This window comes from Pelodiscus sinensis, chromosome 3 (genome assembly GCF_052426305.1).
Source record: "Pelodiscus sinensis isolate ZL-2025 chromosome 3, ASM5242630v1, whole genome shotgun sequence".
Lineage (NCBI taxonomy): Eukaryota > Metazoa > Chordata > Testudines > Trionychidae > Pelodiscus > Pelodiscus sinensis.
The window spans coordinates 123,787,497-123,813,050 of record NC_143054.1 but is presented as its reverse complement, the minus strand read 5'-3'; the positions used below and the strand labels follow the sequence as shown (position 1 = coordinate 123,813,050).

The window sequence follows — 25,554 nt, the reverse complement described above, 5'->3', positions numbered from 1 at the left end:
CCAGAGACAATGGAAAGCAGCCAACACTCCAGCTCAGCCTGATTGACAGGTTGGACAGGCCAGTGAGGAAGGGGAGAGGCCAGGCCCCATCCTCCCTGTGAGCTGGGATTGTTCTGGCGCTCTCTCTCTGAACAAACAAGCTGTGTGCAGAAGTGGTCCTGCAAAGACAGAGAGCTGAAATAGGAGTACAAGCTGTGTGAAGAAGTCCTGCAAAAACAGAGAGCTGAGAGACTGCTAAGAGGAGCAAGCTGTGCTGAGGGGCAGTTTTTGCAGCAGCAGAGCCAGGCATACACAACTCAAGGAGAGCAGACCCTGTGTTGAGCAGCAGACTGGCAGTGCTCAGAGAGCCAAAAGGAACAGAGAAGCAACGCAAGGAGCTGGAACTGGCCAAGCAGCACAGCCTGCAGCTGGATGTGGTGAGCACCTGGGACCAGCAAAGTGTGGGGAAAGGCTCTGGACTGGGAGAGGGGTCTGGCCACTTCAAGCTTGAGACTGTGTGGTCACTACCACAGCTAGCGTGTCCAGCCTGTAGCCCCCCCTGCAGCATATCCAGGGCCTCTAAGAAAGAGACTGTGGACTGACCTTACACCCTGCAGACTGCTGTTTTGATGTCCCTGTGCTACAGAGCAAGGCTGGGTGTTCTCATTTAACCATTCTCATTTTGTCTTATTCTTTTCTCTTTAATCAGTTGTTGTTTAATAAATTGTATTTGCTTTGAACCTTATGAAGTGATCACTGGGCCAAGAAGGCCTGCAGTATAAAGAGAGCACCTCGGAGTGGGGACACCCTAACTCCTGCCCCTAGTGACTACAAGGTCAGGGATTAAGCCCCAGGAAACCTGGGCCCAGCCTTGTTGGGGTTTCAAGGGCTCTGCTACTCAGGAGAGTGGAGGGGGAGCCCTCAAGATCAGGGAGCCGTGGGGTAAAGGAAGTGGGAGCGGGGACTCAGATCCTTTCGCTGGTTCATTTCACCCGGGTGTATAGAAGCCAGGAAAGTTCCCCACAATAGCGGGATCATTCCCCCGCTTACATAATGTTAAATTTTGATTTTATGCTGCATTCTAATGAAAGCAGGGTTTATGCAAATAGAGGCAAAACTGAATTCCAGGTCCACGAATTGTACACTTGCATGAGACTAGTCTAACACGTTTAGATGCCATTAATGCTTCTGATTCATAAAGTTTTGCAAGACAACAGCTTATTCCATGAATAACAAATGCCTATAGTCAAAAGGTCATTCTGAGATTAGTAAGAAAAAAAGAATATGTGATAGTGCAATTCTCTTACCTATGTTGCCTGAAAGCTGTTAGTGCAGCAACCCAAAATGGTAACATTGTTTTTAACACAAAACTGGATATCTTTGCTAGTTCTTCAGTTAAGGAAAGTGCTTCATGATTAAGATCTACAAATTAGCAAAAACAGGTTTTTTAATTAAATGCATATACTGAAATGTAGAGAGTTAAATTTACTGAAGAATTGTTCACAAACCTTCATTCAAAAATGCAAATTATTTCTGCTTAATAGCTATTCAAATACTCTATTAAGTTTTTCAACTTCAACTAAATAAAACTATACAGTTAAATATTTTAAAGCTCAGAAATGAAGAACAGTGATAAGATATATTATCAGTGAGATGCTGTACATGATAGACTAAAATAAAGCATGAATTTTAAATACTGGTTATTGTCTATTGGCAAGACTAGTGTACTCTACCATAATATCGACTTGAGTTCTGTTCCACTATTGTGGAAGTTCTGCATCATCTTCAAATAAATTTAGAAATATGGGTTTTATTTTTCATTTAATTTCATTAAGCCTCAATATAGTAACCCTGTGCTACTGTAATAATTCAATTTCATGCTGTTCCTACATTTTTGTTTTTCTATGTTCCTCAGCTTGAAAACTAAAAATAACAGTTAACAACTCATCATGATAAATGGAGCATTTCAAACCTGTCAAAGCCTCTGTGTCAGGCAACCTGGACACACAGACATCACTGCATTGCTTTGCATGAGGCTCAAATTATGATTTTTTCTGTAATCATAAGGGCTAGAAATATTTTTTTCTAAAAAGAAAGCTTAGATTCTGAAGCACAATGATGGGGGTAAACAACAAATTCTTAAACAGCTGTAGAATTTCACAATATTAAGGAGGCCCTGAATGTTGAGCTGGATTCTGCCTTGAGAGGCTTCGTCCTGGTCCACCAGAAGAATGAAGGTAGTACAAAGTGTCCATGATGCTCACTAACCAAGGCCTTGGGGAATACTGGTGCCACTCACAATCACATTGCTACAGGAGGGACATAGTTAGGGGCGGGGATGTAAAAAATGAATACAAATATTAACCATATAACCAATCAGAATTCTATCAATTACATGGTTAATGGCAGGGCCGCCAGCCCTGTGAAGTGGCAGGCCCATGCAGAATTTAACTGTTAATGGTAACCGATAAGCATCAGCTTATTAGTTAACCGGTTAAACTCTTACATCCCTAACTGGGAAATTTAAGAGATTCCCACAGGCAGCATCTACTAACAAGATTTTTAGAGAAAACTGCCTTCTCCCCACCCAAAAAAACTATTCTCTGCTCTGGCAGAAACCCTGGGGTTACGGGAGTAATAGTTTTGCCCTTCCTCAGGACCGATCTCCAGTTGGTTGCAAAATGAAGCCCATCACAATCCCACATAAGTGAATGAAGCACACTGACTCTGCAAAGAGTTAAAAACTTTGCAGAACTAAAGTAGGAGATTCTTATTACACAGATTGTATTTTCATTATAAAAAAGATCAGAGTATGCGTTATAACAGTGTTTCTTAAACTTTTTAAGACTGAGGAACACCAAAAAATAGTTGTTTTTAATGAGGAACACCAAGGATTTTTTGTTGAGCAAAAAAATAAAGTAAAGAGGGTCGGGGGGAAAGTTATTGAGCCAAAAAAAAAAAAAAAGGGTCGCCTGCCCCTTTAAGAATGGCCATTTTGAACTCCGTTCTTCTCAGTGGCACACCAGTGTACCACGGAACACAGTTTAAGAAACACTGCATTATACTCTTTATAAGAAAGCTAAACTTCTTGGGGTTTATGCCCAACTCAAATTTTGGAAGATATTCCTCTTCCATTTTTTTAAAAAAAAAGGCCAACATTCTTCTGCAATTTAGTTTCTTCCTTTAACAGTGGCACACACAGATATCTTAATTCAGAGCTCAATCCTCTAGCTGTGGAACAGCCATTGTTTTCAATGGTAGTTTTGCATTTAAAAAAAATTCAGGAACCAATCTTAAAATGTCACAGGTTGGTAACAATTAGATACTTGCCTGGAAAAATGTCCAACTCCCCTACATTTGGGAAGACTATATAAGGGCGATGTATTAAAATGGTTTCAGTTTGCAGTAGGAATCTCCTTAGCAACTGGCCCAATCCTGCAGTTAAAAAAAGCAGCACAGAGCAATATCTAGGGGAAATACCACAACATTGCAATATGTTAGAAGAGAGACTTTACATATGTACCAGAAAAACTGATATTTGTGGCTTGGGGACATTCTGAAGAAATCTCCATGTACAAGATCTTGACATATATTGCTTTTTTAAAACAGCAGAGCTAATAAAAAGGGTCACCTGAGGGTCTCCCTGTCACCTGAGAGCACCACCTTACATCTGATTAGATGAAGGAAAATAATGAATTATAAAAACCCATTTGCTAGCTGAGTCTGTTGGCTTTTCTATCTGTCCCATTTCTGTACCTTTTGTACCTGCTTATTTCCACTGCTGCTCGAATCACCTTCTCAACACACAGGGCATCAGGTTTCCCAAAAACAGCACTGACTTTGCTTCACTCACTTTTGTATCAGCTCAATATTTTAAACTCAAAGTTTAACACCAAAGCAAAACCAACTCCTGAATGAATTCCCCACTCCTCCAAACACAACATGAAACTTGACTAATCAATGGAGACATGTCTGGAGCAGATCTGGGAAAACCAATGGCCATGGCAGTGCTTTTTACAAAGCTAAGTAGTGAAGTACTACCATGAGTTTTTGTCTCCACTCTGCCTTGCGCTCCCTATCAGCCTTTCCTCATACAATCTCAAAAAGAGATTCTGTTTACTAGTTTCATTTAGGCTTGCAATACTCTCTTGGGAGCAGGCTGAATAAGAAAGGGGATTGTTCTGAAAACCAACAGCCAGAAAAGTGTGGAGGAAAAATATACCAGTTTTTAATTTCAAGAGAGGTGATGGTTCTGATAAATGCTCCTCTATCACTTGCAGCCTGACAGGAAAGAAAGATATTTGGAAACACTTCCCTGGTAACTTACTTTGCAGGAATTTCTTGAGGGGAAGCAAATCCATGCCACAAAATGTTACGGAGATTTAGACCACATGGAGACCCAATGAATACTCTTAGTACATTCATCTAATTGGGACAGAGAAAAATTGTTGCATAAGCAAATATATATTTTAATGTTGGTTTGCCTTTCTCTTCCTAGAAAATGTGACTAGAAACTAACTTATATTAACATCTTCAACAAGTTTCCTTGATAAGCTTAACCTCATCAAGGTGATTGATCACGATTTACAACAAAAGCCACAACAATAAAATCACTAGTGATGCATGGCAAACTCTAAAAGGAGATTACACCCCCAACCACCCCTTTTTGCTTGTACTAGGGATGTTCAATTTCGATTAATCAGCTAATCTTGACTACTTGATTAGTCGAGAAGAGGAAGGTGGGGGGGGGTGCTTGCAATTCTGGCTATGCCTTTGCCTTTTAAATGTAGTAAGAGTCACAAGCAGCCTCTGTGCTGCTGCCTTTTAAATGTAGTAAGAGTCACAGGCAGCTCTTACTACATTTAAAAGGCAGCGGCACAGAGGGGAACTGTAGCACTTTCACCTTTGAAATGTAGTAAGAGCCCTCTGCGGTTCTTGCTACATTTCAAAGGCAGAGGTGAAGCAGGAACTGGGCGAGTGGAGACTGAAGCAATCTCTGCTCATGTCGGGTCCCGACTGCAGCGCTTCTGCCTTTGAAATGTAGCAAAAGCCCCGCGGGGCTCCTGCTACATTTCAAAGACAGAGGTGGAATGGGAACTGGGGCAATAAAGCGGTAGCAACGCGGGGGGAGGGCGGGGGAGAGGAAGGGAAGAGGGGGAGAGGATGCATGTAGTCGTTAGGATTAACCAATAAGCCCAAGATGACTATACTCTAACATCCGTACCTCATCTATGAAGATTTTTTAGTTGGAGACTATAAGAATATCAATTGGGATGAATATCAACAGGGATGGTGTAGGTGGAGCTTGGTCCTGCCTTGAGGGCGGGGGGCTGCACTCGATGACCTCTTGAGGTCCCTTCCAGTCCTATTATTCTATGATTCTATGATTCAATGTATGTACATCACCATAAATCATATTTCCATTTCAGCAGGGGAGCTGACAGACTTGCTGGATCCCTGAGCAAAGTGGGGAGGAGGGGCAGACTCCATGCTCCCAGAAGAGACGGAGCCTTGGGTGGAGAGGAGGGGCTAGGAACAGCCACATATCAGAGCATACCATGCTGACCCCCCCATCCCCGGTAGCCAGCCTTTGAGCGCCACCCTGAGCGTGCGGTGATTTAAAGAGCCTGGGGCTCCCGATGCTGCCATGCCTGCTACAGCAGCCAGAAGTTCCAGGCCCTTTAGAATTGTTGGGCTCTGGGGAACTTCCCCTATAAGCCCTACTCCCACTTGACATCAGGCCTGCATTAAAGATTAAAATTTTAGCTAATCTTCTTGCAACACTCCCTCCACAAGATAATTGTTGTAAGTAATATTTGTAAGAGGATATCAACTATGTAAATACTACAATATTTACAAACTCCTGTTCAACTTAAGTTGTATTTTGCTTAGAACTCAATCATCTAATAAAAAGGACAATGCACCTCAGTGCAGTAAGAACTAATTTCAAAAACCACACACTCACCACAGATTGTCCAAAGACTTTTGCAAGCTCCTGAGATGCAAGCAAATCTCTTAAAAGGAACGGACAGTCCTTACCAATTAATAAGAAAACCTACAAATAAAAGCGGGATACTGTAAAATAAAGATATCTATACCCAATATATATTTACATATCTTAGGTAAACAACTATTTCATTTCTACATCCATACTCAGTTCAGCTAATAAAACATTTAAAAATCCTACTTTGAAATTTCATGAGATGATTAAAGGACAAATTGGAATAAGAAACTATCATGAATCAAATAACGTAAATCACAGAATCTTACATAAGCAGTTTCTCTGATTCCATTGCTATGCTAATTTCAGTACTAGACAGAAGGCATTCTGAATAACTAGAAATTAAAAGGTAAATTATTTCTACAAAGAAGCAAGAATTTGGTGAGGAGGAGGCATAGCAAGAAGCTTAGTAGAGTAAATGCAGGGTACAAAAAATGCCTGTTTGTATGGTAAGGATGTTAAAGACTAGTCGACTATGCTTATTGGATAGTCAGTTGACTAGTCGATCCCCCCCCCCTCCTTGCTGCCGTACCCTGCTGACCTCAGGCTCCATGAGGGCACTTCCACTTTGAAATGCACAAGATCCCCTTCTGGGGACTCTGGTACATTTCAAAGCTGGCACACCCATGTACAGCCCGGAGTCAGTGGGACTTTCCGCTGGCCCCAGACTGCACACAGAGGTCCACATTCTTCCTTTGAAATGTACAAGAGCCCCAGCCTCTTGTACATTTCAAAGGAAGAAGCGGAAATGTCTATTGACTAGTCAAGTAGTCGATGGAAATTCCATCGACTACTCAACTAGTAAATTAACCGCTAGTTAACATCCTTAGTGTGTGGAGGGGACTTGATAGTGGGTTTCAGCAAATAATCCAATAGCACATTTACTGGAACAGGCTAATCTAGCTCATGAATTACTACTTTGATGAAGATCTGTTATGAGAGTCAAATGTAATTACTGACTCCATAAAGAACCACCACACATTTACAAACAAGATTATATGCGTAATTTTTCAGTTTGCCAAGACTGGAATTCTTCAAACAGTGACCCTTTTTTCTCTAGACATTATTCCAGGAACACAGGCAAGGACTTGTGAATTTTTATTAACAAGAAATTAAATTTTAGAATACAGGGCAAAAGCCACAACATCATTCCTTGTTCTAAGAGGCCACTTTGGCCACAATGTAGAACAATATCATTCTAAACCTATGGGCAACATAAAGGAATATGCATGAAAAGCAAAGCCAATCGAGTGAAATTCCTTCAGTTTCATGAGAAACTGACTCTGCAAGCAGCCCAACACTCTATAATATGTTATAAAATAAGAAACCTGGAGACAAAGCTTCCAATTAGTGAAGAGATCATAAAAAGAAAAATGTTGCGGCGGGGGGGGGGGGGGGGGAACGTGTTAAATCACAAAAAATATTTTACTGTTCTAATATTCATAACTAATTATATTAGTGTCTCTCATCTAACTTTGTAATTAGGTCAAAAACTGAAATTACCAGCTGACACCTGGATTTCAAGGCAATATACAAGACTTATATCTTAGAAAAGAGGTGGTGAACCCCAACTGCAGGGAGGTGAGCCTCGCAGGCCAGATCAGGGCAGGCCAAGGCTCGATCTGGCCTACAGGCTTTGCCTGGCTCTGTATGCTGCCACTCTCCTGCCCTCTAGCTGGGGAAACAACAGTGCAGGGAGTCGCTTGCCTGGAGGCTTTTCCCCACTGCTCCCATTGGCAGGAATTACAGCCAATAGAAGCAGTGGAAGGCATGGAGTCGTGTGTGTCCCTGGTGAGCGACACAGGTAAGCACACCCGATCGGCCTCATGTATGCACCTTACCACCCACACCTCTAGCCAGCTCCAGCACCCCACCACCCACTTAGACTTCCTTCCCCCACCCACAGCCTGCTTGTTCTTGCACCTCACTTCCTGCCCAGACCCCTCCACGCTCCCTCCCATCCAGACCCCTCTACCCCAGCTGGCTTCCCAGCAGCCCCTTCCCAAACACTGAACCCCTCATTTTAGTCCCACCCCAGAGCCTAGGGGGGGTCTAGAAAATCAACTAGCTCAGGCCCCCCTAGACTCTGGGGCTCGAGTGTGAGGGGAGTGAGATGTCTTTTTTTCTGTTTCTCAGTCAGGGCCACATTAGTGAGGAGGTTTTGGTGTGTAGCTCTCAATTGATTTTTCCTCCTACTCAAAAAAAGTTTCCCACCCCTGTCTTAGAGACTGTCCTAGAAATTAACATATACAGTTGAAATTAAAATTCTGTTGTATAAAATCCACAAGCACAGTCCTTAGCTTTTTGAACCAAAACAACAGCACAACCTTAACTGTTTGCACTTACATCTCCCAAGGCTCGCTCTAGACATGATGTTAGTTTCATTAAGCTAAGTGCAATTGCTGTAGCTTCTGTGCTCTGTAGTGCAGCAAAAACTTCCAGAAGTAGCTGTGAGGCCAAAAGAGAAGGTAAAAGTTGTGTTTCACATTATCAAAAAGAAAATTATCAAACACCTACAAATATGGTTAGCGGAAATGAAGTCTTCCAAGTGTTTCCTTAGTGATTTTTTTCCCTACTCATATGCAAATCTATAGATATTTCTCTATCCAGGAGGCCAGATGGCAGAAACACTTGGCAAGATCATCACCTAGAGATTTCTGACACAAAAACAATTCAACAAAAGAAGAATCCATAAAAAGAAGCAAACATACATACTGGGCTTCAACGAAAAGCACAGTCCTATGCCCATCTACAGGCCAAAAATATTTAGTAGGTTTGATTGTGATAACATAGATAATTGTAATTATAAAACAAATCAACAAAAGCAGTAAGTGAACATATTTCAGCACAGTTCTCATCCTATTACTTAATAGGATGCCAATTAGTTACAATTCTGAAGGCTACAGAGGGTAATTTGCTTTGCTGTTTACTTTTGTGTAATCTGGTTCCAAATTCTTCAGGCAGTTGCACAATTTGAAATATTTATTGCCAATGTTAGTTTTCGTACCTCTGTATGGTTTGTCCACTGGAACCACAATAAGTATTGTAATTTGAACTGTTCCATTGTCAGAGATTGTAGATGCAAATGAACAGATTCGCATAAAGGTCCTAACAGCTGCACACTTTTTATATAATCCACACTTTGATCTTAAAATGAAAAATAAAAGGATGGTCAGAGAACTGAAGTTCAAAAGGTCCATTGTCTCAAATCCAATGCAATATGAAACTTGTTCTTCTCAGGCTATGTTTTAAAAATCAAAAGCCCCTCCCATCCTACACAAATTGTTCTTTCAGAATTATTACGTTACTGTTCACTGTTCCTCAAGACATTTATTGTAGATGGGAAATGAACAAAAAATTACAATGGAAAACAAACCGAAAGTACCTATCTATATTAGGGATGTGAACTGGCTGAAAAGCTGTTTTGGTTTTAAAAATATGGTTAGAGGAAATGAAGTCTTCCAGGTGTTTCTCAGTGATGTTTCCCCCAATCATATGCAAATATATAGAGATTTATAAAGTATACATTTTGTTTTGTTTTTTCCTGTTTCAGTAAGGTTTTGTGTTTTAAGTCCCTCCCCTCCCCGCCATGAAGGTTTAAAGTGTTTTTTTAAAAGTAAATTCTGTAACACAACCTAACTATGATGCACTAGTTGTTGTACCATAACAACAACCATGCTTGCATGTTGTACCATGCTAGGTCTACCTTGACTTGTACTGTGTTTTTGCTTTCAAACACTTGACACAAAATAGATCTAAAGTAAATACTAACCTGATTCAAGGCAATACACGAGCTCTGTGATTGTTTTCCAACACACTTCACCATTTTCATACACGATACTATTAACAGAAAGGCTTTCTTTTATCTCAAATCCAAGTTTGCAAACCATATAATGCACTGCAGGGGAAAGACAGGTGGCGACTGGCTCAGCTATTGACATCTAAGAACACAAAACAAAGGGTACTTCCTATTACCAGGAAAGAAAGTATAAAACAAGAAAGTTACTACATAGTGATGCTTTAACCTAAAGCATGTGTTTACAATGATGTTCAACATGTTGAACCAACTAGAGTCCATTAAGCTCTTGTGACCAGGATTCCAAGTGAGGCATTCTGAGACTGATCAATTAAGGGAAACTGCAAAGAAGGAGACAGACAAGCCTGAAAATTGAAGGTTATTTCTAATAATAAGATCCACCAAGCCAGTAACCAAATAGCTTCTCTACAATACTTAGGGTTGCCAGATGGTTTCAACAAAAATACCGGACACACTTGACATTACATCAAAATCTACATTACATCTTATTTAGAAAATACCAGACATTTATATTTTCTCAATTTGTTTCCCAAACAGATAGCTCAAATACTGGACTGTCTGGTTCAAAACTGGACACCTGGCAACCCTAACAAGACTGGTTAACCAGAAGCCAAAACACAGTGTCCTTAAAAGAATCCAGCCCTGGGCTGTTACCCAGACATCCAAATCAAATATGATGAGGATGAAAAATTCTTATTAATCATATAAAATGTTCTACCAATCCCAAAGGATCAGATGCATTACCCACCAGGTTAATGAATATTTTAGATCTTACCCAAATATATGCTTACAGCCAATTATTCGTCTCTAAATTACAATTTATTGAAAAATAAAAGTGTAGTTTAAAAGACCACTATACGTACAGACATGAACTAAGTTCTTAGATCAGTTTCATAGCAGAGATGGTTAGCTTTAGAGCTGCAAAAATTATTTCAGAATTAATTCCATAGGTCACAGCCCAATGTCCAATATAAGGAAGCTACAAGATCAGGGCCCAAGATTTCTTTTTATAGTTCTCTGGCAGGCCATCTATAGCCACTTGACAGCACAGCAAGCATTACTTGGGTGAAGAATAGTGACTCTGAAACAGACTTCTATTTCAGAAGTATCATAAATAATTAGGTACATGGGTTAGCACAAGGGTGGGTAAAAGGGCTTCTGCGGGTCACATATGGCCCACCAAGCGAGTTGAACCAGCCTGCAGAGGCCCTGCCACTCCCCCCACCTCCAGAGCAATCAGGGCCCACGGGCGGGGGGAAGCGCGCAAAGTGTCCTTATGCCCTGCCCTGTGCATGGCGCTTACAAGGAGACTTCACACACTCCCTTCCACCCCCAAACCCTGATAGGCCTGGGGGCAAGAAGGAGTGCGCAAAGTCTCTTCCCGCCCTGTGAGGGGTGCAGCGTTTCTAAGGGGTGCAGGACAAGGGCAGGGTGGGAGAAGACTTTACGTGTTTCCTTTGTCCCCAGGCCAATCAGGGTTTGGGGGCAGGGAGAGCACGTGAATTCTCCTCCCGCCCTGCAAGGGGCTCTGCACTTAAAAGTGAACCACCAGCTGCTGCTCAGCTAGTGGTTGACTCTAAGGCTATGTCTAGACTGCAAGCCTCTTTCAAAAAAGAGCGTCTAGACTACAGGCAGTCTGGATGCTCTCTTTTGAAAAAGCACAGTTTGCATTACATAGCGCCTTTTTTGAAAAAGCACTTTTGAAAAATAGGCGTTCTTCCTCATAAAATGAGGTTTTCCACGGTCGAAAAAAGTGTCATGTTCTTTCAATTTACTTTCAAAAGAACGCGGCAGCAGTCTAAACGCAGGGGAAGTTTTTTCGAAAAAAGGCCACTTTTTTTTCAAAAAAATCCTGTAGTCTAGACACACCCTAAGCATGGCCTTCCTTTGCAAGGTAGGGGCAGGGAGTGAGTGTCTTCACGTGCTCCCCTTCCCCAGGCCCTGATTGACCTGGAGGTATTCAGTGGGAGCATGCAAAGTCTCCTCCCACTGACAGGGGCATGGGTACCTGGAGGGAACCGCCAGCTGTTCAGAACAGCTGGCAGTTCTCTGGGGAGGGAGAGGAAGAGATTTTGCACTCTCTCCCTCCCTCAGACCAATTAGGGTGTGTCAGTGGGGAAGCACCCCTTCCGCCTGAGGCCCTGCTCCTTCTGGGGCAGCCCAAGGGCACTTAAAAATTTCTGAAGTGGTCCCTGTTCAAAAATCATTGCCCACCTCTGGTTTAGCATAAGGCCGTGTTTCTCTAAGCGGTCCGCGGGCCCACTCCGAGAAAGGTGCTACCTGGCCACTCCGGTTTGTTTACTTACCATCTCCACAGGCACAGAACCTCGCAACTCCCATTAGCTACAGTTTGCCATTTGCAGCCAAGGGGAGCCATGGGAAGCAGAGAGGGATTGTCATCTATGATAGGTTGTAGATCCGTGATGCGTAGGAGAGGTTTTAGCTGGAGACTGTGGATACTGGCTAGTGGCATTCTGTTGCTTTCTTTGTTGGGTTTGTCCTGTAGTACAGGGGTTCCCAAACTTTTTGACACGGGGACCAGTAAATCCATTCACGAACTTTTGGAGGACTGGTAATGTTCATTTGCATATTTATTAATCAAATGATGAATATTCAAATAAGTTGTTTCTGGTCCTCCCAAAACCCCCAGTGCCAGCTTTAGCAAAGCTTTTGATATGGTCACCCACAACATTCTTGCCAGCGAGTTAAGGAATATGGATTGGATAAATGGACTGTAAGACAGACAGAAAGATGGTTAGACCAGGGTTTCCCAAACATTTTACTTTAGTTGGAACCCTTTTTTTTCAGTACTGCTTTTTGCAGCCCAAAAATATAAACACATAAAAAACAAACTGAGAAAATACCAGACATATAATATATCTGGTATTTTCTCATTAGGTAAGTTGTATTAGATGTATCGGTTTGTAGTTTCGAACTGCCTGGCTGGTAAATGTGCTCAGACTGCATGAAAGTGTCTACCAGCCAGCCAGTTTGCAACTACTCGAGGGGTGTGTGTGTGTGGGGGGGGACAATAGAATCCCCGGGCAGCACTAACTCATGCTTTGCGGGGGAGGGGGAAGAGGAGAGAAACAGGGGCAGCGTCAAGCTCATGGCTTGAACAAAGATCTGAACTGTATGTGCCATTATTAAACCTGATTTCCTTACATTCAACACCCAACTGACAGCAAAAGCTAAGTCTGCGATACTTCCAGACCACTCATTTAGCCTCATAAGTGTTGGCACCACAATTGACAGGTACTTCCCCTCTCCCCTTCTTTTTCTGTTATAAATTGTGAGAGTCCCCCCTTTTCTCTCCACTCTGCTCATATGGGGAAGTGGGTTCTGTTCATGATTCTACAGGTTGAACTTCCCTTATCTGGCACCCTTGGGACTGGAGTCCCAAACAAGGAAATTTCCTGGACCAGAGGAGGTTGGGCATCCAGGCTCTCCCAGGGCTCCTCCTCCTGGCAGCTGCCCTGGGAGAATCCAAAAACCTGATCTCCTGTCCACCTACCTGGGTCCGCTGCCCCCAGCCCACTCACATGGTTTTGCTCCCTGCTCCCAGCCCTGCGTGAGGTGGCAGATGCTCCTGGGATTCATCAGCTGTATGCGTGGCAACGGCAGCTGCTCACAGGGTTTCCCGGCCTCCCGTGCAGTGGGACAGCTGCTCCCAAGGTTCCCAGGCCCCGTGTGTGGCAGCAGCAGCTGCTCCTGGGGTTCCCCAGCCATGCATACAGTGGCAGTTACTCCCACAGTTCCCCACTTCATGCCCTGCTGGGCAGCTGCTCCCAGGGTTCCCTGGTCCTCTGAGCAGCAGGACAGCTGATCATGGGGCTGCCAGGCTCCACCCAGCGGAACAGCCGATCCCGGGGTTCCCCACCCCCATACACTGCAGGACAGCTACTCCCAGGGTTTCCCAGCCCTGTGTACTGTGGCAGCAGCTACTCCCAGGGTTCCTCAAAATCCCAGAAGCAGCTGTGTGGCAGCTGCTCCCAGGACTCTTACCCCCAGGTCACTGCCCCTGCAAGCTGCTGCCAACTAAACCAGCTCCGCTCCCAGCCATTCTCAAGTTCTGCAGCTGGGGCTCTCTGGTCTAGCAACATCCGTGGTCCTGCAGGACCATGGATATTGCCAGACCAAGGAGTCCTGGATGAGAGAGGTTCATCTCTGTATATGTATAGTTAGTTAGTATCTAAGATGCTACAGGACTACTCATTGCTTTTTTAAAGTTACAGACTAACATGGCTACCTCCTGAGACTTTTACCACAGTTGAGTAAGGGTTAATCTACACTGCAACACTATTTTGAAATAACCAGCGCTATTCTGAAATACCTTAGTCTGCGTCTACACAGCAGGCAGTTATTTCAAAATAGTGTAAAAATACTGTAAAGCTGGAGGATTTCTTACTCCAACTCTTGTAACCCTCATTGTACGAGGAAGAAGGGCAGTTGGAGGAAGAGTGCTCTATTTCGAAATAAGTGTGTGTAGACGCTCCCTATTTTGAAATAAGCTACGCAACTGACGTAGCTCAATTTGCGTAGCTTATTTCGAGTGAAGCACTGCAGTGTAGATGAACCCTTAAGAGTCCAAGCTCTGCTTTAACTCTAGCTAAAACCCACACACTACGTCTACACTGGCAGCTTCTTGCACAAGAACTCTTTTGCGGAAGAGTTCTTGCGCAAAAAGTCTTCCACAAGAGTGTGTCTACAATGGCATGTGCTTTTGCGCAAGAGCATCCATGCCAGTGTAGACGCTCTCTTGCGCAAGAAAGCTCCAATGGCCATTTTAACTATAGAGGCTTCTTGCGCAAGAAATTCATGTTGCCTGTGTATACTGGCCGCTTCTGGAAGAGCTCTTGCACAAGAGGGCTTCTTCCTGAGAGGGAGAGTCAGAGTTCTCGCGCAAGAAGCCCTGATTTTCTACAGTACAACGTCAGTTTACTTGCGCAAGAACATGTGGCCAGTGTAGACAGGCGGCATGTTTTTGTGCAAGAGCAGCCATTTTTGAGCAGTGTAGACACAGCCACACACTTTACTGTGAGGATAAGCAAAAAAAATCACACTAGCGTGCTGCTAATTCTCCAATGCTTTCCTACAGTTCCCTCTGAAAGATAGACAAATTCTCCCACAATAAACTGGGAAAGAATTTTAGAGTGCCTTGTTACAATACACTAGGGGGCTGCCCCCCCTGCTCGCTCCTCTCGCCAACCCCTCTCTTGGCCAAGGAGGGCCAAGGGCAAAGGCTGCCTTGGCCCTACCTCTTCCCCTGACCCCCACCTGAGAGGCCGAGGCCACCCCAGCCCTTGCTCTCACACACCCCAGCTGGCCTCAGCTCTTGGGCCCTCCAGGGAGGGGGGAAAGGGTGAGGTTGCACACAGTTTTCCCCCCGGCCACTGCAGAAAGTCCAGGGTGGACCTGGCTTTTCCTGCCCCCAGCCACTGGGGAGGATCCGAGGCTGTCCCAGCTCGCCTCCCCCCCTCCCAAAAAGAGGCCATGGCCACCCCAGCCCTTCCCCCCTGCTGGGAGAGGCTGGGCCGAAGCCACGCCGTGCCAAAGCCACGCCAGGCCCAGCTCTCTCCCCAGCCATGGGGGGAGGGGAGGGAGGCATTCCAGGCCAGACTCTGCCGCCCAACCCCCCTACGACTGCGAGGCAGGGCAGAGGCTATGCCAGCCCCAGCTCTTCCCCTTTCCCCCAACCTTGGCAGCCCCAGCTCTTTCCTCCTGGCTGCCAGGGGCAGGGAGAAGAGCCAAGCCAAGGCTACACCAGGTCAGGCCTACCTTCCGCCAGAAATGGGGAAGCAAGGCCAGGCCAGGCCAGCCCCAGCTCTCTCCCCTCGGCCTCATCAGGCCCAGCTTTCTCCTTACAGCCAATGGGGGGGAGGGCGGGGGGGGGGGAAGAGTTGGGCCTGGCTCTCTCCCCCCAGGCCACAGGACCTCACAGCAGCAGGCCCATCTGTCTCCAGCAGCCAGGGTGTTGGGCCAGGTGAGTCTTTCACCCGAGCATGGGGGAGGGCCACATGGCTCATGGTTCCCATCGGAACACCGGGGAAGGGGGAGGCCAGGAGGCTGAAGGCAGAAGAAGAGGCTGTGGGACATAGAGTGACACATGACATCCCACTGTCATCCCACAGGAAGTTTGTTTATATAGAGAGATGATGGAATATGCTGCTGACACACAGGCAAGTCCAGAGTGAGTACACAGTAATTAAAGCATAACTTTGCAGCTGCAATGCTCAACACTACAAAGCTAATCATTCTGCTGAAAGAGATACCTGATAAAGCATTGGGGATACGGCCTATCTATCCCCAGAATGTTCAGTTGAATTTAAGGAAGAACATACACACACCAAACAAACAAAAACCCAGACGAAAGACACTCCGAAAGGTGTGTTGTTCTAAGGTTGGCTCAACAAGTGAGCAAGACACAAATGGGCCACTTCCTTGGAGAAGAATTGAACCCTCGCTGTAAGAAACTTATTGACCTTATCAAAATACCTAAAAGCACACACTAATCATATGGCAAGTTCAGAAACTGTCCAGCCAGAGGTAGTACATTTCTTTTCTTGAAATATTAACTTTCTGTACTACTAGATGACAGTGTTAAAAAGCATATTTAACACTGCAGACATAGCAGCTTTATTGGGTAAATTACAAATAAAAGCTGTACCTTATGGCCACGTCAATGTAACATTTAACAATGTAAATCAAAGTGTAATGTCCTTAAAAAGTGATTTAAACCCCTTATACACCAAGTCAGGACTAGGACACCGCTAAGTCTGAAATTGGCCCACTTTAAGAGTCAGGGTGATATCCCCACGTCCTAGGCTCTGCCTGTTAGTGCCTCGAAGAGTTTAATGTCTGTTTCACTGACCTCCGCTGAGCCGCTCTCATTTAGGGGTGCAAGTATCAGAGCAAAAAGTTAAACTACTTCGTGTAACCGGTTAACTGGCTGGCGTCCCGCCGAGGGCCCGGGCGGCGCGCTAGGGGGGTTAGCGCTTAAGGTCTGGTTAACGGGAAGTCTCCGTTCACCGTGTAGCCTTTCACGTCCCTGCTTCAGCCAGCAGTAAAGAAACAAAACGCCGAGGAGATTCCCCTCGCAGGGAGCCTCCCCCCCGCAAAAGACCCGGCTACCGGGGCGCGGGGCGGAGCACAGAGCCGGCTTCGGGGCAGTAGGAGCCGTTATCCCGGGTCCGGGCTCCAACCGGAGCCAACCCCCGGCAGGGATCCACGCCCAGCCCGCGAGGCGGACAGCGGGTAGCTCGATCCATGGAAACGGCGCCTCGCTCTGCGCCAGCTCCCCTCGCCCGCCCGGCACCAACTCTCCGAGAGAGGCGCCGCAACGCCGCCCCCTCCCCGGCCGCGCGCAGTTACCTTGGCTACTTCCGCCTTCCTCCCGGTCCAGCCCACAGCCAGTGACGCGTGGCGCGCCGTGACGTCACAGCACGTGCGGGGGAAAGCCTCGCTCTGACGTTGCGCCCTGAGCCGGGCTGTGGCGCGCGAAGCCGGAACGTTTTTGTGACCGTTGGGCGGCGGTTGGGGGAAGGCGCCGGGCCGGCTCTTCTCGGCAGAGGCGGAAACCATGGACAAGCACGCGAAGGCTTCGAAGCCGCCCGGCTTTCCCTCTGGGACGAAGACGGAGCGGCGTTTGAGCATGTTCGAGAAAGACAACGTGAGCGGCCGGCAGGGCGCGGGCGGGGGCGCGGGCTCATTGGTGTGTCGGGGCGGGACTGCGGCGGCGAAGGCGAAGGCGGCCTGTTGTGGGGGCAAGAAGGGCATTGGCAGCACCTTCGAAACTAATAGACATCGCTCGTAGCGTGAGCTCTCGTGGGTGCAGCCCGCTTCAGGTGATGACGGATACCAGCAAGCGGCACAGAGAGACAGCTCTAGAGAGAGCAAAGGGGAGAGAGGGAGGAGAAACCCCTCTCAATTCAACGTGTCTGGGCTAAATGCGGTTAAGAGAGTGGGCTGTAAAAGATACTTCGCTTTGGTGTGTGGAATCCAGTTCATGTTTTTGTTCGAGGCATGAGAGACAGTGTCAGATTTGCATATGAAGGCCAATTCTGCAGACTCGCGCTCTAGCTGATTCCTGAAATTATTTTGTAAGTAACTAGCCAGCTTTAAATCCATTGACTAGTGCCTGGACCAGTTAAAATGTTCCCCAGCAGGCTTCTCTGTGTTACCATTTCAAATATCTGATTTGTGTCCATTAATCCGTTGTCGTAGAGACTGTCCAGTTTGGCCACTATACATGGCAGAGGGGCATTGCTGGCACTTGATGGCGTAGATCACATTAGAGGATTTGCAGTTGTATGTGCCTCTAATGTTGTGACTTATGCTGTGATTGTGTAACTACGTGGACAGCATTGGCAACAGAGTTGATTGCAAGTTTGTGTTCCTTGGTGAGTATGTTTGAGGTGTGATGCATGGTTGTTGAAAAGAACTTGTTTCAAACCAAAGAGCCAAACTATGTCAAAATTCAGATCAAGTGGTGCATCTTTTTGCACATTTCTTTGACGTTTACATCCTAACTGCTCGACTCCAGCTTCATGCAAGAATTCAGGTTGTCTTCTGTCAGTCTTACGGCAGGGAACTGGAAGACAGAACTATGTAGCACTTTAAAGACTAGCAAGATGGTTTATTAGAGACCTGGGGATGTGTGGGTGCAGGATTCTGGGTTGGAGTGTGTGGGTGCAGGATTCTGGGTTGGAGTGTATGAGGGGCTTGGCAGGGGATTTGGGTGTATGATGGACTCAGGGTGCAGGAGTTTGGGGATGTGCAGGTATGAGGGGCTCAGGGCAGGGGGTTCAGGTATATGACAGGCCCAGGGTTGGCATGGGGGGTACCAGAGTGTTGTGGCAGGGGGCTGGGGATGTAGGGGTATGAGAGACTCAGGGCAGGGGGTTCAGTTGTAGGATGGGCTCAGGGTTGGTGTGTATGGAGGGTGCAGGAGTGTTATGATGCTGCTGCCAGATGGGGACTGGGTCCCAATTGGGGGCTTGTTAGCCAGGCTTCATTTTTAAATAAAGTAAACTATTATATCCAACACAAAAGGTGTCAACGTTGTCTTTATTTATGGCAGGAGTGGGGAACTTTTTTGGGGTTGGGGGAGAGAGAGGGAGGATGCTGACCCATATAAAAATCAGTAGGGGACCACATAACTGAGAAACGGGGGAAAAAAAAAAACCTCCAACTCTCACTGATGAAACACCTCACTCCCCTAGTGCCCAGCTACTCCCCTGCTCCCAGGTCAGTTGAGACTGGAGATCGGGGAGTTCATGAAGTCTCCTCCCTCCTCCCCTGCGAGGCATTATGTTTAAACTGGTTAACCAAATAAGCCTAGGCTTATTGGGTAGTAGAGTAATTACTCACTTCTCCCCGCCCCTTTGCTGCCTCTGGAGCAGCAAGGTGTTGGGGAGAGTGGCTTAAAAGTTCCATGATATGTGGGGGAGAGAGGGCAAGGGAGGTAGAGCCACTCCCAGAGCTAGCTCCTGAAACTGGCAAGAGCCGGGACTCAGCAGTCACAGCTTGCGCTAGCTCTGGGACTGCTGGGGCTCTATTTTAAATGTTGTAAGAGCCAGGCTGTCTGTGTGCCCAGCTCCTACTACATTTAAACTGCAGAGCTGTAGCAGAGGTAGCTCCTGGACCCAGCAAGAGCCAGGACAGAGCACTTCCCCTTATCGACTAATTATGTAGTTGATAGATATTGAATGGACTTCACAATTAGCCTATTACCCACTTCTTAACATCCTTAGTTCTGCCCTCAGTTATGCCTGTTGAAGAGAATGATTTTATAAGAGGTTACGTCTATATTGGCAAGATTTTGCGCAAATACTTTTAACACGAGAGTTTTTGCGTTAAAGTATTTGCGCAAGAGAGCGTCTACACTGGCATGTGCTTTTGCACGAGAGATGTGCTTTTGCGCAAAAGCATCCGTGCCAGTGTAGACGCTCTCTTGCACAAGAAAGCTCCGATGGTAATTTTAGCCATCGGGCTTTCTTGCGCAAGAAATTCGTGTTGCCTGTCTACACTGGCCTCTTGCGCAAGAACAGTTGCACAAGAGGGCTTTTTCTTGAGTGGGAGCGTCATAGTTCTTGCGCAAGAAGTACTGATTTCTTATATTAGAACATCAGTGTTCTTGTGCAAGAACTCGTGGCCAGTGTAGACAGGCGGCAAGTTTTTGCGCAAAAGCAGGTGCTTTTGTGCAATATCTTGCCAATGTAGACACAGCCTAAGTGTAACTGAGGGCAAAACTTGGCTGTGCAGGATCTTTATTAATGATAAAGATAAACAAAAATGAGAATTTCTTCAGTTTCAGATCCCAAAGTGAGTTTCATGGGCAGGGGGTATAATAGGCCAGGGAAGAGTCTTTCCTTCACTTGCTGGAGTTGCAGCACACTGGGTTGCTGATTTTTGATTATGTGTTATGCAGATTCTGGGGCAGCCGAGTCAGTGGTATCTGTGATTCAGCTTCCTGGGTTCATCAGTCGTCTCCCTGAACTCTGAGTAACAGATACTATATCCTCTGCTGCCTCATAACCAGCATGGCACATATAAAAAGATCAATGTTCCAGGCTGGGGGGGGGGGGGGGGGGGGAGTGAGAAGAGGAGGCAGGTGTGCAGTGTTTCCAGTTCTTTGGACTTGGACTGAGACTGGCTGGGGCAAGCCTGAGGCTGGGATCAGTGAGGCAGCCGGCAAGGCTGGGGTTGACCAGCTGTTGGAGCTGCATGAGGCAGGCTGGGGTACACTGGCCAGCATGGCTGAAACTGTTCAGGTTGGCCAGGCAGTTAGTCCCTGTCTGGTACTCCTCTGGTGGTGGATGGGGGATTCTCTCAGGATTCTGGACAGTTCAGGGCTTCTCTTGCCAGTGGGGCTCTTGTACATTTCAAAAGGAAGCCCCATTGGGAACATGGGACCAGAGGGGGACTCCTGCTAGCCCCACACTCCCTGCAGCACCTGAGCTTTTGAAATGTACAAGAGTCCTGGCGGGGCTCTTGTACATTTCAAAAGGGAGCATAAGTCCCCCGCTGGCCCCAAGTTCTCTGCAGGGCTTCTGTTTTTGAAATGTATGTTTCAAAAGCAGAATCACAGCAGAAGCGGAGACTGCTTCAGTACCCTCTCCTACAGTTTCCTGCTGTGCCTCTACCTCTCCTACCCCCCACAGAGCTTATCAAAAAGTGGACGAGTCTCTGACATACCTAATTTAGATTGTGCCTTCCAACACTTTTGAAAGAAAGTGAAAAGGATTTATTGACCAGTTGTTTGAGGGTTTCTTCTCTGCAAAATTGCCCTGAGTGCCCTATTCTGCCTGCATTAAAGTCAACTGCTAAATGTACATAGGCTTCAGTGGAAGCAGAATCAAAGCTGAGATGAATAGCTTGTGCCCTTTTCCCAGAAGCATCAGATAGCAAGCAGCACTCCTTAGTTATCCATAACAGATATGAAAAATTCAGTCAATTTTTTTTCAGATATATCCTAAAAATGATTCCAAATAAAATTCAAGTCTTTCCCTCTAGCGATACCTTTTTGACGTGTCATTAAAAAACTTCTAACAATCAAGTACAAAAGCATGGTACTGAGCTTTTTTTTTTTTTTTTTTTTTTTTTTTTTAAAGCATGCACAGGTGGTAAAAGAGAGAATGAGAAGTTCAAGCCATGAAGTTCACGGTATGGAACCAATGGACAATGAGTCTTTTGCAGAGTTTGGGAAAAGTGAAATATTTTCATTGAAAGCTAGCATGGCAAAAATAAAATATGCCAATACATACAAAATGGAGCCTTATAGGAAATTCGAAGCTAATTTAGTAAGAAACAAAGCTCAACAAATACTAACGGTAGAGTAATTTTATTTGTTTAAGTTGTCTGTATGTAAGAGATTTAATTTTAGTGCAAAGTTAGATCCTAGTCCCTCAAAGATAATGTTGGGACTATTTTAAAGTTACTATACAGTTAAGCATATTGGTCACTAGCACCAATGGAACAGCACCAATCTCTTGATAAGTGTTTGCAGAATTGGAGGCTTAATAAGCAAATGCAATGCTAACATCCTAATACATACATCCATATGCTCTTCCCAGGCTCTATCGTGTAAGATAAGTATCTTTTGTAGAGCACTTGCTGAGCACCAGCAGTGAAGATGAAAATTGAAGTTTCTTCAAGTGCTTGTTCATGAGTAAAAAGATTTCCCCCGCCAAGAAAAAGAGGGGGGAGTGAAAAGAGTGAAGGACAGGAAGGAGGGAGTGCTGTCTACAGACAATTAAGATACTGATTTTGTGCCCCCGATTCTTCCTTGTTTCTCCTTTTTCCCTGCTATTATAGCTCATGTCCATCCCAATTTCTGACTCATATTCCAAGTCTCCATGTTTTACACGTACATGTGGACTTTGCTCACCTGCCCCTGTCAAATATAGTTTAAAGCCCTCCTCAGTAGATTAACCAATCTGTATGCAAATACTTGCTTCCCCTTCTTGATAGAAGGAGCCCATCTCTGCTTAGCAGTCCTTCTTCCTGGAACAGAACCCCATAATCAAGGAAGCCAAAGCCCTCCTGGTGACACCATCTTTGCAGTCAGACATTCACCTCTTGGATACATCTGTCTCTGTTTGGCCCCCTACTTTTGACCAGAAGGATCAAAGAGAACACCATCTGCACTCCAGATTCCCTCATCTGTACTCCCAGAGCTCTGTAGTCACTTCTGATCTGCTCAAGGTCACACCTGGCAGTATTATTAATGCCAACATGGATGAGTTGCATGGGATAGTAGTCAGGGGGCCAGATGATCCTCAACAATCCTTCTGTAATATCTTGGATATGGGCCTCTGGCAGGCAGCATACCTTCTGGGATGTCATGTCAGGGTGACAGATCAGAGCCTCCGTCCCCCTCAAAAGAGAATCTCCAACCACCATTACCCTATATTTCCTCTTGCAATGGTGGCTGCAGACCTCCCAGACTTGAGGTTACATGGCTTTTCCTCCTCCTCCTTAGGGGATGATTCCTTATTTCTCATATCTAGGACATTATAACGATTTTCCAGAACCATGGTAGGTGGGTTGGGAGTAGGGGTGGAGCACTGTCTGCGGCTAGAAGTAACCAGCTGCCAGCCAGTTATAACTGTATAGCTTTTATACAAAAGCTTGTTAAAACAGAGATTACAATTTAAAAAAAAATCTTTTGATAGCAGAGACTTCAAGAAACCAATTATAATGGTGACACCAGTATCTTCTTGTGTTCTTCAATCTCAGAAGAAATATTAACAGCTGTCAAAGACATGGGCTTTGATCGCTATAAGTACTTAGTAACTGTCCTAATTGTGGAAAAGACTGGTCAGGCAATAAATGTGAGTAAACAAATTAGCTTATTCATAATATTTTCACAAAACACGTTTGGGGTCCTGTTGTGCCTACCACCATATTCTAAATGGTCCAGGTGTGCATTGCTTTAGGGTGACCTACCTCTTGGAACTCACAGGAACAGAGAGCTCAGCTACTGTGTCTCACTTAATGGACTATAGGAGAGTCACCTCACCAGGGCAGATTAATACTGCTGGTCAGCGTGAAAAGGGCATAAGAGTTGTTTGAGTAAGCATTGCAGATAAAGCCTCCCTTCTCCCAGGCCAATCAGGGTCTGTGGGCAGGGGAGCATGGGATGTGTCCTGGCCCTCCTAAAATTATTGTCCACCCTAGCTCTATATAATGCTACATGTTCTAAAGTTATAATCTGAAAAATACTTCCTTAAACATGTAGGCTATGTCTAGACTGGAATGATTTTCCGGAAATGCTTTTAACAGAAAAGTTTTCTGTTAAAAGCATTTTCGGAACGGAGCGTCTAGATTGGCACGGACGCTTTTCCGCAAATGCACTTTTGCCTGAACGGGAGCAGCATAGTATTTCCACAAGAACACTGACATGAGATCGTCAGTGTTTTTGTGGAAATTCAAGCGGCCAGTGTAGACAGCTGGCAAGCTTTTCCGGAAAAGCAGCTGATTTTCTGGAAAAACTGGCCAGTCTAGACACAGACGTACTGTTTTAATCAATTTGTTAGTACTTTGTTTTTTTTCTCCCCCACAGATCTCCAGCAGATGGGTCTGGGATGTTGCGAGAGACAACTGGGTTTCAGCTAAATGTGAAACAGAATCCTTTGTTTCATTGGCTTTGATAATTGCTTGTTATTATGAATAATTTTTTGAAAGCAGCCAGCCTCTATGAATCGTCATCACTATATTGTGTGCTTGTTCAAAAACCTTCATAAAGTTATAGTTATTTTAGAATACTTTCTTTAAGTTAAAAACAGTTGATAGTTTGAAATGCACATACATTTAAACTAATGTTTCCAATTCTTTTCTATAATTTTTTCAAAAATATATATGGATAGTTGCATACTGTATACATTTGTCTTAATGCTGTGTTTGTGCACTTATGACAGGTATTAACACATTTTCCAAGGTGCCCATTGTGGCTTTGCATGAGTTGTAAAGAATAGGTATCCCAACAAATGACAAGTGACAGTTCCATTCAAAAAAGGAAAATATTCTGTGCTTTGATATGACTTTGTGACAGAAAAGTAATACTCTCAGCTGTAGTTATATTCATCCAATTCTACAGCAAGAATCTCTTCAGAGATCTAGTAATGAAGAAAGCCACTGTAATGTGGCTTATTTTTAAAAGTTTTTCTTAGATTAAATAACTTTCCCACTATAATCAGCTGTTATTTTTTGTGCCAGTTAAACTTTTGATTGGATATTGAAGTTTGGAACATTCCATATACGGTCCCAATCCTGCTCCTTTTGAAGTCAGAGGGAGTGTTATCATTGACTTCACTGATACCAGGAAGTTTCCCCCAAAATTACAAAACATCAACTGTTTTATAGTCCTTTGTCTAGAGGCTGTTATATTGTATATACTGGACTCAATGATTTTTGTTTTCATAACACTGGTTCCTAATGACAGCAGGCCAGAAGAGCTGTAAAATCCATTCAGTGACAACCTGAAATTTCAGGTGATAGATATGTAATTGACAGTTAATCACAACAATACATCTATATATCTATAGAGGTACACAGAAAAGAATGACTAAGACAAAATTTACAAAGAATATTAGAACTGCAGCTATATTTAACTAAATAGTGACTTAAATTTGCTATTATTTTAATGGCATTGTTCCATTATAACACTTCAGAAGAAAATAAATATTACTTGTTTTCAGAATAAAACATTGTTTTAATTTTCTGCTAAAATGCCTGTTGGCTTGATAATATCAAATAGTACTTTAATTCCTTATACCACAAAACAAGGGTGGCTTTATATATACAGGAATACCAGAATGAGACCTGTTCTGACCATGGAAGAAGCACATGGCAATAGCCCCAGTCAGTTGGGAATCTATTTGGAGTAGGGAAATCTACAGTGGGGATTGTTGTGACCCAAGTAGCCAAGGCGGTCAATACCCTTCCACTATAAAGGTTAGTGATTCTGGGAACTATGCAGGACATAGTGGATGGCTTTTCCGTGATAGGGTTCCCTAACTGGTGGAGTGATAGACATGTTCCTATCTTGCCAAAGAGCATATGGGACGGGGCAGATCAGCCCTTGAGGACAAGAAAGGACATAGAGCAAGAAGCTAGAGAGGCTGTGGAGGAACCAGCCAATCAGGGGCCAGGAAGGCCTATAAAAGGTGCTGCAAAGCACAGCAGGAGTCAATTGGAACCTTCAAGGATCAGGCTAGTCCTGAGGGAAGGGCTAAGCCAAACTGTTGGAGTCCTG

At 44.9% G+C, this 25,554-nt stretch overlaps 2 protein-coding genes across 9 annotated transcripts in view; one reads left to right on the top strand and one right to left on the bottom strand.

The window, feature by feature from the left end:
• ERMARD (ER membrane associated RNA degradation) overlaps positions 1-17,396 on the bottom strand; it is a 32,862-nt gene extending 15,466 nt beyond the window's left edge. Inside the window, exons 1-8 of one of the 6 annotated variants that reach the window (XM_025184066.3) lie at positions 17,169-17,396; positions 9,753-9,921; positions 8,988-9,127; positions 8,327-8,428; positions 5,945-6,034; positions 4,307-4,404; positions 3,310-3,446; positions 1,287-1,401 (exon numbers count right to left, since the gene is read on the bottom strand). In XM_025184066.3, coding sequence (XP_025039851.3) covers positions 1,287-1,401; positions 3,310-3,446; positions 4,307-4,404; positions 5,945-6,034; positions 8,327-8,428; positions 8,988-9,127; positions 9,753-9,921; positions 17,169-17,378 — 1,061 coding nt within the window. In that variant the 5' untranslated portion in view covers positions 17,379-17,396. The other 5 variants (XM_025184065.3, XM_006121981.5, XM_006121982.5 and 2 more) reach the window with 5 other exon arrangements.
• On the top strand, positions 87-25,004 carry DYNLT2 (dynein light chain Tctex-type 2). Of its 3 annotated transcripts, none has more exons than XM_075924690.2 (4): positions 87-416; positions 21,410-21,628; positions 22,973-23,131; positions 23,863-25,004. In XM_075924690.2, exons 2-4 carry the CDS (start codon positions 21,434-21,436, stop codon positions 23,971-23,973), a joined length of 465 nt encoding a protein of 154 aa, XP_075780805.1. In that variant the 5' UTR covers positions 87-416; positions 21,410-21,433; the 3' UTR covers positions 23,974-25,004. The 3 variants fall into 3 exon arrangements, with proteins under 3 accessions (XP_075780805.1, XP_075780804.1, XP_075780802.1); XM_075924689.2 differs by lacking the exon at positions 87-416 and adding an exon at positions 17,333-17,466 and having other exon boundaries at positions 22,976-23,131; XM_075924687.2 differs by lacking the exon at positions 87-416 and adding an exon at positions 17,333-17,466.
• The last annotated feature ends 550 nt before the right edge of the window (positions 25,005-25,554 follow it).

Excerpts from the sequence above, each read along its gene's own strand:
- DYNLT2 (XM_075924687.2), top strand. The coding sequence starts at position 17,377 with ATGGACAAGCACGCGAAGGCTTCGAAGCCGCCCGGCTTTCCCTCTGGG. Across the intron at positions 21,629-22,972 it reads AAGCTCAACAAATACTAACG|CAGAGACTTCAAGAAACCAA; the intron begins GTAGAGTAATTT and ends ATCTTTTGATAG. Across the intron at positions 23,132-23,862 it reads AGACTGGTCAGGCAATAAAT|ATCTCCAGCAGATGGGTCTG; the intron begins GTGAGTAAACAA and ends TCTCCCCCACAG.